Here is a 15,490-nt window from a genome sequence, read left to right as displayed (position 1 = left end):
TTTGTCACCATTATATTCTGCCCGACTAGGCCTGTACAATATACTGATTTGAAATAGGTGTGTTGGCTTTGGTATTTGAAGCATTTGCAATCAGCTCTCCCTATATATATATATATATATATAATATCATCAACTCTTTACATCCCCCTTCACTCCTCTTCCTTTTCTAACCATAAGATTACCATTTAGTCTCTATTACTATCTATCTTTTTATTGTGTTTACTATAATTTTAAATTGTTCAAATTAAATTTTAACAGTTTGATTTTAATTCTTGACCTTTTTTTTTATAGTTTAACATTTTAGTAATAATTTTGTATGAGATCAAATTTAAACCATCCATATTTAGATTTAATAGTATGGAAGAAAGAGGAAGAGGATATAATCACCTCTCGTATCTTCAAGTTCCTTTTCCATTATGTTGTAGTCTGATGGGAGAGCAACCTCCCCACAAATACAATCACACATCCCCGCACATAATTGTATATAATTTTTTTTTTTCGTGATGATATTATTTATCCTTTTAATCATGATTTAAAACGTGCAATCTCAAATCTTATAAAATAATTCCTTCGGTGTTGTGTTTAGATTAATGAGAATGTTGATTTGGATTAAATTTTCTATTTAGGTACACAAAAATTTATGTATTTAAATTAAATATCCATCTTTTATTTTTTTAATTTATTTCACATTTTAATTATTTAAAATTTCATTTACTCCAAATATTTCATTCGATTCACATTTTCCCTATTAATGTTTTTATAACCCTTGTGCCCATCTTTCACTGATTGAAAATTTTATATAAATTTTATATAACTTTATGATTCCAATTTTTTTGCTTTTATTTAAAATATCAACTTGTCTCTTTTCTTCATTTAAAATTTTTTAAATTATTGAAACAAAAAATTTTAAATATATAAATCTTAAACATGAGATGTAAAATGTGAGATTTAAATTTAAAATACAAATTCATCAGTCAAAATGTTAGTTGATAATAAAATCTATTAATTTCCATAATTTATTCAATATTTTTATTTTATTATTTTTTATTCATCAGAAAATTCTCTTTTTTAAAAAAAAAAAATAATCTTTATAAAATTAGAAAAAACTTGTACTCCCTCCATTAAAAAATGTAAAGTATTTTTTAATTGAATTTCATTTCCCAATAAAGTAGTTACTTACTTTTTAATTAATTCTATCTTTTTATATTTATTTCTTTTAAATATCCTATAATAAACATAAAGTTATTATCAATAGGGGCACTTTTGAAAAAAAGGTAATGATTACATATAAAAAGATTAAAAATATTTTATATTTTTTAATATTCAACTCCTCAAAAAATGTTTTATATTTTTAAATGGAAGGAGTATACATTAATTTTATATATTTAAGGTATTTATTTTTAATTAAATGTATCTTTTAAAAATTATTTATAGTATAATAAATTTTTGTTATATCTTGGTTTTATTGCATAAAAGTATATTAAAAATATAAAATTAAGTATATAAATGTTGTTCCTGAAATCTTAAATTGTGTTTTTTATTTTTTTTGGTTAAAGTCCCGAGATTTCAAATTAAAGACTCATTAGCCCTGAACTTGGGTGAGCGCCGCCATATAATGAGTAGGTAACAAACAGATCTCAAAGAATCTAAGCCTTCATCCCCCATCTTCTCCACTTTCTTCCTGTTCCAACCACGACGGCGGAGCCACCGCAAGCCAAACGCCGACGGCGACATCTCTCGGTTTGGAGAGAGATGCCATTCCGATCATCACGGGGATCTTCTTGGTGATGATATCGAGCCCTTTGTGGGAGTTTGGCTCGATATCACCACCAACAAGATCCCCATTGATGATCTTGCAGATAGAGAGAGAGAGAGACGATTTGGCATACGCGTGTGTGTATATATAGGGACAGAAATTTACAGCAGTCAGCAAACTGTCCTCCACAAAGCTTATCTGTACATACGTTATCCTCATGCCGTGATTTTCGGGTCTCAGCAAATTAATCCCTGTAATTACGCCTTTGATTCAGCAGCTCTCCGTATTATTATTATTATTGTTTATTAATTGTTGGATGTCAGATTCAAAAATCATGAGTTTAATTGGAAAATAATATTTACTGGAGAGGATTTTTGTTTTTAAAACAGATATTGGAGAGGATTTTAAATGAAAAAATTTCATATATGTTCTATAAAAAAAATTTAATTATAAATAAATTTCACAAAAAATTGATAATGTGGGCAGCCTATGAATTATGGGCTGGCTCACAAGAGGTTGTGGAGTTGACAGTGTGGGTTGGCATTTCATGCGGCGTCATATTTTTACCAACTCATTCTAACCTATCAGTAAAACATATATATATATATATATATATATATTAGTTTTAAAAATTACAAAATCATCTCTTTTTATTATTTTTTTGGCCATGAGAAAATGATTTTTTTAAAAAATTAATTATTCAAATAACAAGACCCTTTTACATCATTAAAAGTTCAATTTCAAAGTAATTTTATATGTTTAAATTTTTAAAAAGTAGGAAAGACAAGTATTAAATAGTAATAAAATAATATAATTAATGAGTAGCTTTTTGTGCTTATTAATTTTTTTTTTTAACTTTTTGTGCTCATTAATGTTCCTTCGGCTATCTACGTTATCACTTATCAGTTATGTTGCTGCCAGTCCGAAAGTGGGATGTGGGTCTCAACGGCTCAGTGGAAGATGGGGCAAGGAAATGTAACTTCGTTTCTTTCCATTTTGTTACTTTTTCTTAAAAGAAAATTAAAAGAGAACGGCATTAAAAAAAATTATGGAAGTGAAATATTTCAACCAAGATTTACTTATATTATATAAATACTGTTATATTATTTAACGAATACAAATTCTTTGAAGAGTGCAAGGTAGATTATGCTAATCGGTTTCAGGCCAAAAAAAAAAAAAAAAGATTATGCTAATCGGCAATAACATCATGCCATGTAACAAGGAAAATTTCTGACTACAAGGTTAATATTTTGAACAGTTTTAAACTTAATTTATATAAAATATTTTTATTTTGTTTTTACTGTAATTTTAAATTGTTTAAATTAAATTTTAATAATTTGAATTTAATTATTTATCTTTCTAAAATAATTTAATATTTTAATAATAATTATACAATAAATTAGATCACAAGTTAAACCGTCAAAATTTTGATCCAATTATTGAAAAGCAGGGGGAAACAAAGGGAACGACAGGGGAACAGAAGAAGAGGAGCAAAGAACCTCTCCCGGCTATGTACTTTATGAAAATCCGTGCATGGTGCAGAACAGCTAAAATTTATATTTAATATTTATATCATCAACAAATTTTTACGTGGGAAAAAAGGTTAAAAAGAGAAGACATTCTTTTTCGCCCAAGACAATATTAAGAGAGAGAGAACTTATTCAAATTCAATACTGTAAAACATGAATGCAAGTCTGCAAAACGAAGCATAAGTCAACTAAGCAGAACCACAATTAGTAGCTTGACTCTCCTACAAAATGTTCGGATCAGGTATTACTTAGAAGATGGATTTAAAAAATTCTGAAGGTACTATAGATCATTTGGTCCACACATATATACAGTTTCTTTTCTACAACTTAATGAAAAAAAAGTGCTTCTCTTGGAGTTGTACTGCCCCTTTTTTTGATTGATTTGAACTTTCTCTGATATCAACTTAATAAGGAAACTTACAGCATCAAATGAACAGGAAATCAAGTTCAATCAAAACCAACATGCGAGTTTCTAGTCCATCTAGGTATTCAGCAATGCATGAGAGACTTCTTCAACAATACTTTTGATAACCTCAGAATCACTCCTGCACAATTACAAGTGTCCATTAATAATTAACCATAAATTAATCAAGTCATAATTTGAATACAACATTTATAACTTGAAAGTTGTGTTCACAAGCAGTAAAAGTGACACGATTTATTACATGCAATAATGTCTCAAATTCTTGAATTTTAAATGAGTCAAGGATGTGGTTTACTTAATTAGCTGTATGCTTTTATTAAAACAATTCTGAAGAAAGTCTTGCTAGTGTAATTTGTCGAAAGAGGAAACATAGAAATTAAAGAACCAGAGACATATACCTTTTGTTTGTCCAAAAACCAGACATGTTGGCTGCTTCAGACAAAGCCAACCTCCACTTTTGCACCATTTTCATGTCCATATTATAGAATTTGGCTATATCCCTTGATGCTTTTCGATGTCCTCTTCTTTGACGTTGTATATCTGAAGGGGATACATTGTAGTAAACTGGAAAAACCAACGTGCCCTTTGTTCTCATACAATCAAGGCTCTTAACAAGTTCCTCAAGACACCCCATGGAAATTGCGTAGTTTTTAGAGAATATAATTATACAACTCCTAGAGTTTTCAATTACTTTAAGGGCAAATGGGTCAACATTTCCCCTCCTTGGGATGCCGTAAACAAGATTGAATGTATTTATTCCGCATGCACGTAGAGCATGATTCAGAGAGCTCACTAAACTTGTTGCATCTGTGCTTATGAAACTTACAAAGACATCATATCTTTCTGCAGAGAAAAGGAAAGTTGATGTAATAGCCGTTGTTGCCAATATTCATAGTAGATACAAGTTTATGGGCAAATATACTAGAAATAATTCCAGTAATTAACGCGGTCTTCATTTTTAGTCAGTGAATAAACACGTTACACAACCACTATTGGGAGAAGTACTTTTTACTTCGATTTAAAAGGGGTCATCAAAAATTCCAATGTGGAAAGTTACTTTTTTTTCAATGTCCTGTTTGTTTTCCAGTACATTCATAATTTAATTGATGTGGAAATAATGTTTAAAGTCTTTTGCTTATTATGGTTTTTGTCACCGCCCCCTTTTTTTTTTTAACCACAGTTTTTAACATAACTGACGTTAAAAGACGACGCAAAGTAGGGTTTTTGTAGTAGTGAACTTAGTGTTCAGCACTAATCATTATCAGTAAACTCTGAATTTCTTGAGTATCCCTCTCACTCTAGGCTTTTGTGTCATTTACTATGGAGACCACTCCCTTTGGTCCTATATATATATAAGTCATCTTTCAGAAAGAATTGATAGTCCTTTTTATAATTCACTTTGCATAAGGTGGATTATTAATTACTTTATTCCAATTTATCTTGCACAAATTAAATTTGCTATCAGGTTACAAATGAAAATGTTTTTAAATATGTTCTATTCAATAGGGGTAAATAAGAAAATTTTTTAGACAACATTAATAATTTAACTACTTGGTACTTCTTGGTTAAAGTAATTAGTGGATACTTATATATAGGATTAATTGGAGGGAGAGTAAATAATTAGATTCAAGTTAGTCATCACTCGTACGTGTAAATGCAACCATCAGTGGTCGACATAAGATTTGCTAAGTGAGATTTAGGGCGTGTTTGGTTTTTGCTTTTAAAAATTGTTTTGTAATATAATTTCTAAAATTGTTTTTCAAAAAAAAATAAATTAAAATCTGTTTGGTTGTATCAATTAAAAAATAATTTTAAAATTAAAAAATAGATTAATAGTGATGATTATAAGTTGTTAATACTGGTAGTTAATAACAAAAATTGGTCAAGATAATTGTAATTTTTAATAATCAAATGTAGTGTATTTTAAAAACAATAAAAGAAAATGAAAACAACATGAAGTTGTTTCTATTTTTTTGTTTTAAAAACAAAAATGAAAATGGTTTTGAAAACAATTAAATGAAAAACACTTATCCAAATAAGTTTTTAAATTTTTCTATTTTCAAAAATAAAAAACAGTTTTTAAACAAAGAGGCCCTTATGCACTCCATATATACTCTATATTTTCTTGATATGCCATGTCTTGCTAGAAAGATTTGATGCAACTACACTATTTAGTTTATGCTTATTGTTAAACTGGGATGCAATTTGTTCTCCAATCACATGTTGCTCTATTATTTTTAGGAACTAGTATGTGGCTCGTGCAATGCACGGTAAATGAAATAAATGATTGTTAATATACATACTAGGGTTTAAGGTATATTGAGACTTAACTTTTAAATTAAAGTTATTGTTTTTGGTAGACTAAAGTTATTTATTTTGTTTACATAACAAAATATTCAACTGATTAGCATTGTCTAAAATAATTATAAAAATCAATAATTTAACTTTGTGTAAAGAGTTTGATGATTTATCTTGATTTTTTTTATTACCCAAAGAATCATCACACCATTACTAGTAACTATGAGACTAATTCCTTAAGAAATTTGATGGCCATTTAAGGAGTTGTTTTCTCCTAATAAATGCTTTAGGTATGCATAAATTTAACTTTTGAATTTACATTAGTAATTATGTGATTATGTCTATCTTTTGTTTTTCTTTTCAATTATGTGATTATTTATATTTATGGCAATAATAATAATAATTTGCAAATATTATTGTCCTTTATGACTAATTTACATTTGCAAAATGATACATACAAGATACAACTATATAAGAGCCTCTCTCAAATTTATTATGACCACTATATATCGTGTTATATCTTTTAGGTTCCTTATCATCTCAAAATGGCTATTAATTAGGGCATGTTTTGTTCACTTATCAAAAAATTAAAATAGAAATAATCTAGGTGAAAAGAAATGTTATTGAACATATAACCTCTTAAAAGAATACAACAAATAAATTGGTGGATTGTAGTATAGAAAAATCTACAGAGTAGTAAAACAAAAGCAATATAGAACATAAATGATTGAAGCAATTTGGAATAATATAATCTCGTAACTCATCAACTACATTAGCGCTCTAACTATCAAAAATAGTTAGCACATGATAATCTAGTTGGTTGAACCAAAAGAAAAAACAATAAGCTCTCAACTTTATTTTTCCAATTATACACAGAAATTATGCAGCAGTTAGAGATAATTAAGGGTGATCTAATTAAATAGACTCCATAGACATTATGTTTAACTTTTAAGCAAAGCTGTGGAGCTAAAATCTATGGCATGCAATACCAAGGCAAGGAACTCACATAAACTTTAGCAAAAATTCTTTTCTTGAGATCCCACTTAAACATCAACAACAACAACAACAACAAGCCTTTATCCCACTAAGTGGGGTCGGCTACATGGATTGCAAGACGCCATTGTGCTCTATCATTTATTAAGTTTTTAGAAATATTATTAATTAAGAGATCACGTTCAACAACTTCCAAGAGTGTTCTCTTAGGCCTTCCTCTACCTCTCTTAATCGGACTTAAAGTTATATGTTCCACTCTTCTCACTGGTGCCTCTCTTGGTCTTCTTTGTACATGCCCAAACCATCTCAACCGATTTTCTACCATTTTTTCCTCAATAGGTGCCACCCTCACTTTTTCACGTATGTGCTCATTTCGAATTTTATCTTTACGTGTATGTCCGCACATCCATCGTAACATTCTCATCTCTGCTACTCCAATTTTATGCTCTTGCTGTCCCGTTAGAGCCCAGCATTCACTATGTTTATAGCCGGTCCCAAGCCCGGGTAAAGGAGGAGGGTTGTGTTAGGCCATCAACAGCCAATGTAAAAATTTGTTGAATCTATCATGAACATGGACAATCCCACTTAAACATCATGTTTACCAAATCTATAGCACTGTCTAAGATGATAAAAAACTATTTAGACTCAAAATCTATGACTCTATTTGAAATTTGCATAAAAGTTCACAACTCAATTTTACAAGTAATAAGAAAAAGTAAGTGTAGTTTAGATAATATAAAAAAAAATTCACACACACACACACTACATATATGAAATCTCATATATACAATAAAATCATTAATTACCAGCCCAAAATGGTAGGACCACACCCCGTAAGATACATAGAATAGCACCAGCACTACTATTCCACACACTTGCTTTTGGTCCACAATGCCTGCACAACACCTCATAAACAATCTAATAGGCACCTCTAACCACATTATAAAACTCTTAGGCCGATGGGAGAGGAGATGCATAGAAAAAGTAATGACCGGTCATCATAATAAACTGAGTTATAAAAGGAAAATTTCAATAAGACAAATCCTTTTTCTCCTTATTGCAATCCTAACAGATTTTACATATATAAGAAGCTAAGAAAAATATGGCTTTACTCCTAATCTTGACTTTCAGTAATGCATACACTACATATGGCATTTGGTGAAAGTGAATAAAACTTGATGAAAATTATGAATACATACTAACAAAATATATTTTTTGGCCAGCGCACTAATAAAATATGTGAACAAATAATAAGAGAAACAGTAATAAACACAAGTTCTATGCCACATATAGGATGAAAATGGCTTGAGGATGACAATAAGATAAAGTAGCCTGTAAAGACTTTCATCATAACAAAAGTGGCTACTGTGTAATAGGGATAATGTTGGTCATGCTAAAATTACTGAGATATATTCAACATTGTAAAAGTGGCAGCGAGTGCATCTCCTCTTTTTTATTCACTGCAAATGTAATTGCAAATTCCTCTTCATCATGTGTTCTCTTATCTCCTTTACCATGTTTCTTCTTCCTTTTATTTTGGGCTTTAGGCAACGTGGATCATTCAATTCCCCCCAAATGCTCCAATGACAACAATTTTATTATAATAATGGGAGAGGAGGAAGGTATAATAATGATTGAGAAAGTTAATGATGATATGGAGGTATTTAAGGAGACTGATCATGGGAGGAGAAGTTGTGACCCACGTTTTCATCCATTTGCTAACTGGTAAATGGTAATTGCTCTCACTACTCCAATATTTCTTAGCAAGAAGCAGTTATGGAGGAGCTAATTAAATACAAACTAAAACAATAAATTATGAGTAAGAAGTTGGGAAGTTAGGATAATGGAGAGATTTTTGGAGATAAGGAAGTTACACATATTTACTTGTAATTTTTAGATTTTAAATTAAAAATTGAAATTGTAAATAAATTAATAGAAAGTTAGGATAATGAAGAGTACTTGTTGTGGAGTAGTTTTATATTTATTTTTTATTTATATTTAAAAAATAAGAGCATAAATGACAGCATTCTAATTTTATATGTACATAATTCAGTTGATTTAAAATGTTATACTATTTATCATAATAAATAATATATTATTTATCATTATTCTTATTTCTATCTTGCCATGATCTCTTATTTTTTAAAATTTAAATGTTTAAAATAGGAATAAGATTAATGATGGGAGAGTGGGAGAGATGATGAGAGAGGAATGAGGAAAAAAACTGAATAAAGATAAATCGGTGTTTAAAATAGAAATATAAATTATGAAAGTAAGTTAATAGAATCAAATGAAGCTGATGTGGCATTTTGTACTTGCAGCAATTTGAAAATAGGACACATGTCAAGCTTGGAAGGGAGCTTGCGGTTTTACTTATATATATATATATATATATAGATATTTTGGTACTTCTTGCTTGGTTTGATTACTTATTGCAATGTGATTAGAATTAACAATTTAAAACATCTAAATAATTTGTAATAAAAAATGGCTAAAAAATGAGAGAATCACTATTACAAAAAGGACCTAGGGAAACATCCTTATTGGAGTGCTTATGAGGGGGCAAAAAAAAAAAAAACTTTTAAAAGCACATAGAAGCGGAACTTATGGAAGCACTTCTATGAAATGGATTAATCCAAGGAGACGATGATCCTAAAATATTTTGTAAGCTAATCATGTGCTTCAAGAGACATATACAATAACAATAAGTCATATTCCATTAGGCGAAGTCAGCACAAATTAAAGGACACATATAAAGCTGGAAAACAAAAACAGCCAAAAGTATATAGTTGAGTTAAATGCAGAACAGCCATGCAAAGTAGAACATGCATGTATAAAACAGGGGAAATAATACTGATGGAAATGCAATAAGGATAGTAAAATACCTGGTTCCGTGAACCGAATATTTTCCAACCTATTTTCTTGTTTGCATACATGAACTCCCAAATTAATTTTTCTTTCATGCTGCCTTTCATGTGTATTATTATCGACGGAAACAAACACTTCATTCCAATCACGTGCTTGGGAGAATTCAGTCTTGTGAATAATGCTGTACAGGTCACACAGATATATATGATCACCCTTTATTGTTGATACTGATGAGAACCACTCTGAAGGAATATCTTGACGAGAGACATTTACATGCACCGAGAATTTAAAGTCGAACAGAGAATCCTGGACATCTTTAACAAGTATCCAAATAAGAATCACTGGGAACTCTTTACGGATCCAAAAAGATATTGAGGTATCTTCAGTACTAACTATGTCGAGCATTTCTGGGAACTTCTTGTCTGGAAAAACAAAGTATCTTTTACCGTGTTGATCGTAGATTGCCTGCCAATTGCATTTTATACCACAAAAAAAAAAAGAATATAAATACTGTAAGTGTAAAAAAATAATTATATATTATGATTATAGAAAGGAAAAGATATCGGTACCTGATTCAATACTTTGCTTTTTGATGACTCAGTCAATGATGTGCAACATATAGCACTAAATTTTTCTAGGTTTGGTGGCATTCCTGAGATATGTTTAATCTCCTTGCAATGATCCAGGATAAGATATCTCAAACAGTAACATTCTTTGATGCACGCTGGAAGGACTGTGAAGTTATTACAACTTAGATCTAAATATATCAAGTTTGGGAGGTAATAAAGACACAGAGCAAGAGAACCATTTGACAAATTGCAATTTGAGAAATAGAAGTATTCCAATTTCAGAGATGCTGTAGAGTGGTCTAAGCTTGCTTCGTCTCCAACTTCACATTTCTTGAAATATCTCATTCCCTCACAAGAATTTGCTCTTAGTGTGCATAGGTTTGGCAACATAAAAATGCTAGCTGGTAGTCGCTTAAGATGATGACACTCTTCCATGTTTAAGATTTCAAGCCCGATGAGATTGCAAATTGAGGATGGCAATTCTACAATGGACGTCCTATCCAAATCAAGCATTCTCATCTTTGTCATTTTCTCTAATATTTTTGGAAAATGTTGAAGACTTGAGCAACCAAAGAGGTTGAGATGTTCAAGAGATGTCAACCTAAGGCCATATGGTAAGATCCTCAAGTTTTTGCATCGCATGGCACTCCATTCTCTCAACTTAGTTAGAAGTCCAACTGAATTATGAATTTCAATTAAGTTTGTACAATCATCAAGACATAATACGATCAAATTGGAAACTCCAGATAAGTTTGGTATACACTGTAAAAATTTACATCTTTTAAAATTCATATGAGTTAAGTTCTCGTACTTCTGCAAAACAATGATAAAAAGTTATTTTTAAAGAATAGAAGAAGAAACAAAGAAACATAGTTCTAATAACACTTACCTTATCAAAGGGTTGGAGTATTTCACAACAACTATTGGACAAATCAAGATAGACAAGTTTGTTGGACAAAAGTTATATGGTAAAATTTTGAAGTGATAATCCTTCCATTGTAACACCCTTAAACTATTTGGGAGATATTTGGCACCTCGAGAAAAGAATGCATTTTTCATCATAAGAATTCTGAGGTTTTTCATCTTCATGAATGCTTTTCCACTCCATTGTACTTCTTTACCTTTGGGTGAGTCTAGAATTATGGCTTCAACATTCTTAGTTCCCTTTCAAAATGAGAAGCACACAAATAAATTTCAAATTTTAGACATGTTCAAATCATGATAAAAAAATTTTAAAGGAGAAAATTTTGATGTTGGTCTTACGGTATTTTGTTGTAAGACATGAAAAATATCTTGATAGAACCATAACCTACTGCGCCTGCCAGGTTCATTAGGTGATTCTTGTCGAACAATTTCTTTACCCATATCTTCTATCAAGTCGTGCATTGTTACATGATCTCCTTCAATCTTTATGAGGGATTTATCAATCAAAACTCCAATAGCATATTCTGGTTGGATTCCACGAGAACATAGCAATATATCCCTGATATCTCTTAATTTCTCACCATTGAAGAAGCAAGCCAAGTCAAGGAAAACTTTCTTCCCTTCTTCCTCTAAAGCATCATAGCTTAATTTAAGGACCTCCAAAACACTTCCATGTGGTATTCTTTCAAATTGATCCAATGCAAAATTCCATTCGTTGACATTCTTACCACATAAATTAGAACCAATCACTTCTAAAGCTAAGGGAAAGCCACATGAGTAAAGTATTGCTCGATTGGAAACCTCTACATAGTCGATCTCCACATTTTCCTTTTTAAAGGCGTACCAATTAAGCAATTGAAGAGATTCCTCATCATCTAATTCCTTGACATGATAGATGCTTTGGACCTCATGGCTTACTAACAATTGTTTATTCCTTGTGGTGATTATGATTCTACTTCCGGAACCAAACCAATCACATCTTCCAGCTAGTGCTTGTAACTGTTTCGATTTGCTAATGTCATCAAGAATCAAGAGAATCTTCTTCTGATAGAGCCTATGTGCTATTATTGGTATTCCTTTATTCATGTCACCCAATTTGAGATCTTTTTCCATGACCAATTCCTTGAGTAATATCTCCTGAAGATGTGACAAACCATTTGACGATTTAGACTTCTCTCTTATATTAGAAAGGAAACATAAGCCTTCAAAATAATCAGCAACTGAATTATACACTGCCCTTGCAATAGTTGATTTACCTATTCCACCAGCTCCCCAAATTCCTACCATTTTAATTTTCTCATTTGACCAAAGATCTAAAAGTGAAGTTACTTCCTTTACTCGAGATGCAAGTCCAACTGGATAATCAGTGACATGTAAAGGAATACGGCTAATTCTAGTAGAGACTTCACTAGTGATCCTTGTAACATAATCTTTTTCTTCCGCAATCCTGACCAATTTTTACGAATTCATGTTTAGTTAGATTACAAACTACGATATATATATATATATATATATATGCTTTTAGAAATAAAAAATTGACGCCCCCCCATTCCTCTCAAGTTTCTCAATCATAAGATTAGTACCTCATTCCTCACACAAAGGATTAAATATGTATCTTTTCTGAAATTATTAGTGCTTTCTTATCAGAATGATCCTTGAGAAAATAGTTGCGAGGGAAATCACAAAAAAATGGTGGGAAAATTGTTTATTAGTTTATTCAAATTAATTATGTTCTTAATAATTGAATATGGCAGTTTTACATATGGGAAATAAAGTCACGTAATGAAATCATGATTTACAAATGCCCTTTTGAAGATCATTTTTGACAAGAAATTGTAGATTAAACAATGCAAGAACCAAACAGGCCAAGTTTTCATTTTGCATCTTGGAATTTAAGGTCATGTGTTAAAATTAATTATGCCTAATTAGGGCATTCTGTTTAATATAAGTATGAAAAATAATACCTAAATAATAAAAAAAAGCAAAAGAGTGAAAATATATTACTTGGGTTTTAGATGAAAGCCTTTCAAGTTAGCAGCTTGGAACAAAGCCAATCTCCATTTTTTCACCTTCTCGTGATTGTCTTTGAATCGTCTCTCTAGTCTCGCCAATGCTTTTGCATAGCTTCCTCTTGGACGTCGAAGCTCCGATGGATCCACATAATAAAAAATTGGATATATCAGCCGCCCTTCCTCCTTGAAGCACTCCAGAATCTTTGCAAGTTCTTCCAAGCAAAAGGTCGAGTTTGCAAAGTTTTCAGAGAAAACCACGATCGCTATTCTTGATTCTCGTATGGCTTTGAAAAGTGCAGGTTTGATTTCTTCTCCAGTTCTGATGCCTTCATCATCAATGAAGACATGAATTCCTCTTTGGCGCAGAGCCTCGCGGAGATAGCCAATGAAACCTAAGCGAGTATCTGCACCGTGAAAACTAAGAAACACGTCATAAGTCCATTTGTAAGTGAGGGAACAAGATCTTGCTTGTTGTGCCATGATAATCTTATCAGACTCGCAGAGCTGAATTAAAATGGCAGAAGTGCAGAGCAAAGAAAGAACCAATAAGATCGAACCCCACTGGAATGAAATCTCACGGAACTGAGTGCATGATCTTAGTGGAATGATTAGAGATTAAAACAATGGCGGAAGCGTTGAATAAAGCAAGAAGAGATCTCCCAGGACTGGAAAGAACGAAGTGTAGTATAATAAGCAAAAGTCATGTCAAAGTATGATCACGAAGCTTCCGCCATATTTGATAATAGATATCCCTTTTTATAAAATGGCATTACATTAATAAAATATATAGGAAGGTGGGGAACACGTAACGCGTAACGGGGAATTTTTCCATGGCTCCAAATGCAAAGCCATCGGATTTATATTATGAAATTGCAGGTGAAAAGCTTATTTGTTAAGTTAATAGACATAGTTGACTTCTAATTTTTTATTATTATGTATCAAACATAATAACCATAAAAATAACAGAGATAAAATATTTAGATTCCTTTTACATGAGATTTTAAATAAATTTAATTAATTTTTTTAAAAAATAGAATAAATTAAAGTCATGAATAATACGGCACGTTGTATTTCTCAATTTAACGTCATCGCATATCCATTCAGTAGTCAACACACGTCTAGTTAATTAGTAAATAAGCTACAAACATTATGGCACTAATATCTGATGTGGCACCAACAATCATCAATTTTTTTATTTATTCCCACAGTCATTTTATATGTGTTTTAGAATCTAAATTGTTCAATAAGCACTAAAGTTTGTCCTTATTTTGATAATTTGAGTATTCATAACTTCCAGGAACCTTCATCATATTTCCTTTTAATTTAATAATGTTTGGGCTAAAATATAAAACGTCGCTAAAATAGGTTACAGGGTTAGTTGGATTGAGTAACTAAAGAGTTAGGCTCAATCTAAACAAAGGGGCCGGCCTCAAAGTTCAATAAAAGCTACGATAAAATAAATATGCCGAAATCCTATCAGTTACAAACATTGGATCGTTGGCATATGAAGACACGATCCCAAGTAATTTTGAAATCCACGAATATCATGCCCAAGTATCTTGGTGAAATGGATTGATTACCAAAAATAGAGAACACGGAATAAAGACCGTGCCATGAGTTTTGCAAGATATCTAATTCCTTGGCAAAACGTTCTAGGTCTTAAGGAAAGGCTACCATTACTTTGACACTATAAATAGAAGATGAAGACACAGAAGAAAGGTAGTCAACACTCAATCAAAGACTTACATTTTTACACCTTTAACCTTTAGTTTTATCAGTTAGTTTTACTTTCAATCTAGACTTGTAACATTTCGCATTTCAATAAAAATCAAATACTTGTTCTACTAAAGCTTTGTGTATCTTTTACATTCGAGTGAACTGTGACAAGGGAGCTCGAAACACTTTTGTTATCAATTGAGACTCAGCGCCTCTGGCACGCTTGGTATTGGTTGTTCATAACGAATAATTCTTGGCACACTCAGTGAGACCTGTGTAACAAAGATAGTAAGGACGAGAAAAGACAAAAGAATTAATGAAACAGGTTCTGGTTCTCACAAACTAGAAGGGACCTTTGCACATGCAGGATCAAAATACTTAGCTCTTGATGTTGAAATGGC

General features: G+C 31.1%; 1 protein-coding gene across 3 annotated transcripts; it reads right to left on the bottom strand.

Annotated features, from left to right (window-relative positions):
* Positions 1–3,460: 3,460 nt before the first annotated feature.
* LOC129310467 (TMV resistance protein N-like) lies at positions 3,461–14,046 on the bottom strand. Of its 3 annotated transcripts, XM_054952317.1 has the most exons (8): positions 13,366–14,046; positions 11,701–12,808; positions 11,327–11,601; positions 10,438–11,250; positions 9,886–10,333; positions 7,807–7,895; positions 4,108–4,552; positions 3,461–3,830 (listed from the first exon to the last, which is right to left on the bottom strand). In XM_054952317.1, exons 1-4 carry the CDS (start codon positions 13,851–13,853, stop codon positions 11,235–11,237), a joined length of 1,887 nt encoding a protein of 628 aa, XP_054808292.1. In that variant the 5' UTR covers positions 13,854–14,046; the 3' UTR covers positions 3,461–3,830; positions 4,108–4,552; positions 7,807–7,895; positions 9,886–10,333; positions 10,438–11,234. The 3 variants fall into 3 exon arrangements, with proteins under 3 accessions (XP_054808292.1, XP_054808299.1, XP_054808306.1); XM_054952324.1 differs by lacking the exon at positions 7,807–7,895; XM_054952331.1 differs by lacking the exons at positions 7,807–7,895; positions 11,327–11,601; positions 11,701–12,808; positions 13,366–14,046 and having other exon boundaries at positions 10,438–11,233.
* Positions 14,047–15,490: the final 1,444 nt, after the last annotated feature.

The sequence above is a fragment of the Prosopis cineraria genome, unplaced genomic scaffold, assembly GCF_029017545.1.
Source record: "Prosopis cineraria cultivar Desert tree isolate PC_DT_omini unplaced genomic scaffold, ASM2901754v1 PC1, whole genome shotgun sequence".
NCBI classification, from domain to species: domain Eukaryota; kingdom Viridiplantae; phylum Streptophyta; class Magnoliopsida; order Fabales; family Fabaceae; genus Prosopis; species Prosopis cineraria.
Note: the sequence above shows the minus strand (reverse complement) of the source record. Positions and strands in the feature narration are given on the sequence as shown.

Bases quoted from the DNA above. Each gene is read 5' to 3' on its own strand.
- LOC129310467 (XM_054952317.1), bottom strand. From the start codon at position 13,853: ATGGCACAACAAGCAAGATCTTGTTCCCTCACTTACAAATGGACTTAT. The intron at 12,809-13,365 runs GTAATATATTTT...AAAATTGGTCAG, and splicing joins GGCTTTCATCTAAAACCCAA to GATTGCGGAAGAAAAAGATT. The intron at 11,602-11,700 runs GTAAGACCAACA...TCATTTTGAAAG, and splicing joins ATGTCTTACAACAAAATACC to GGAACTAAGAATGTTGAAGC.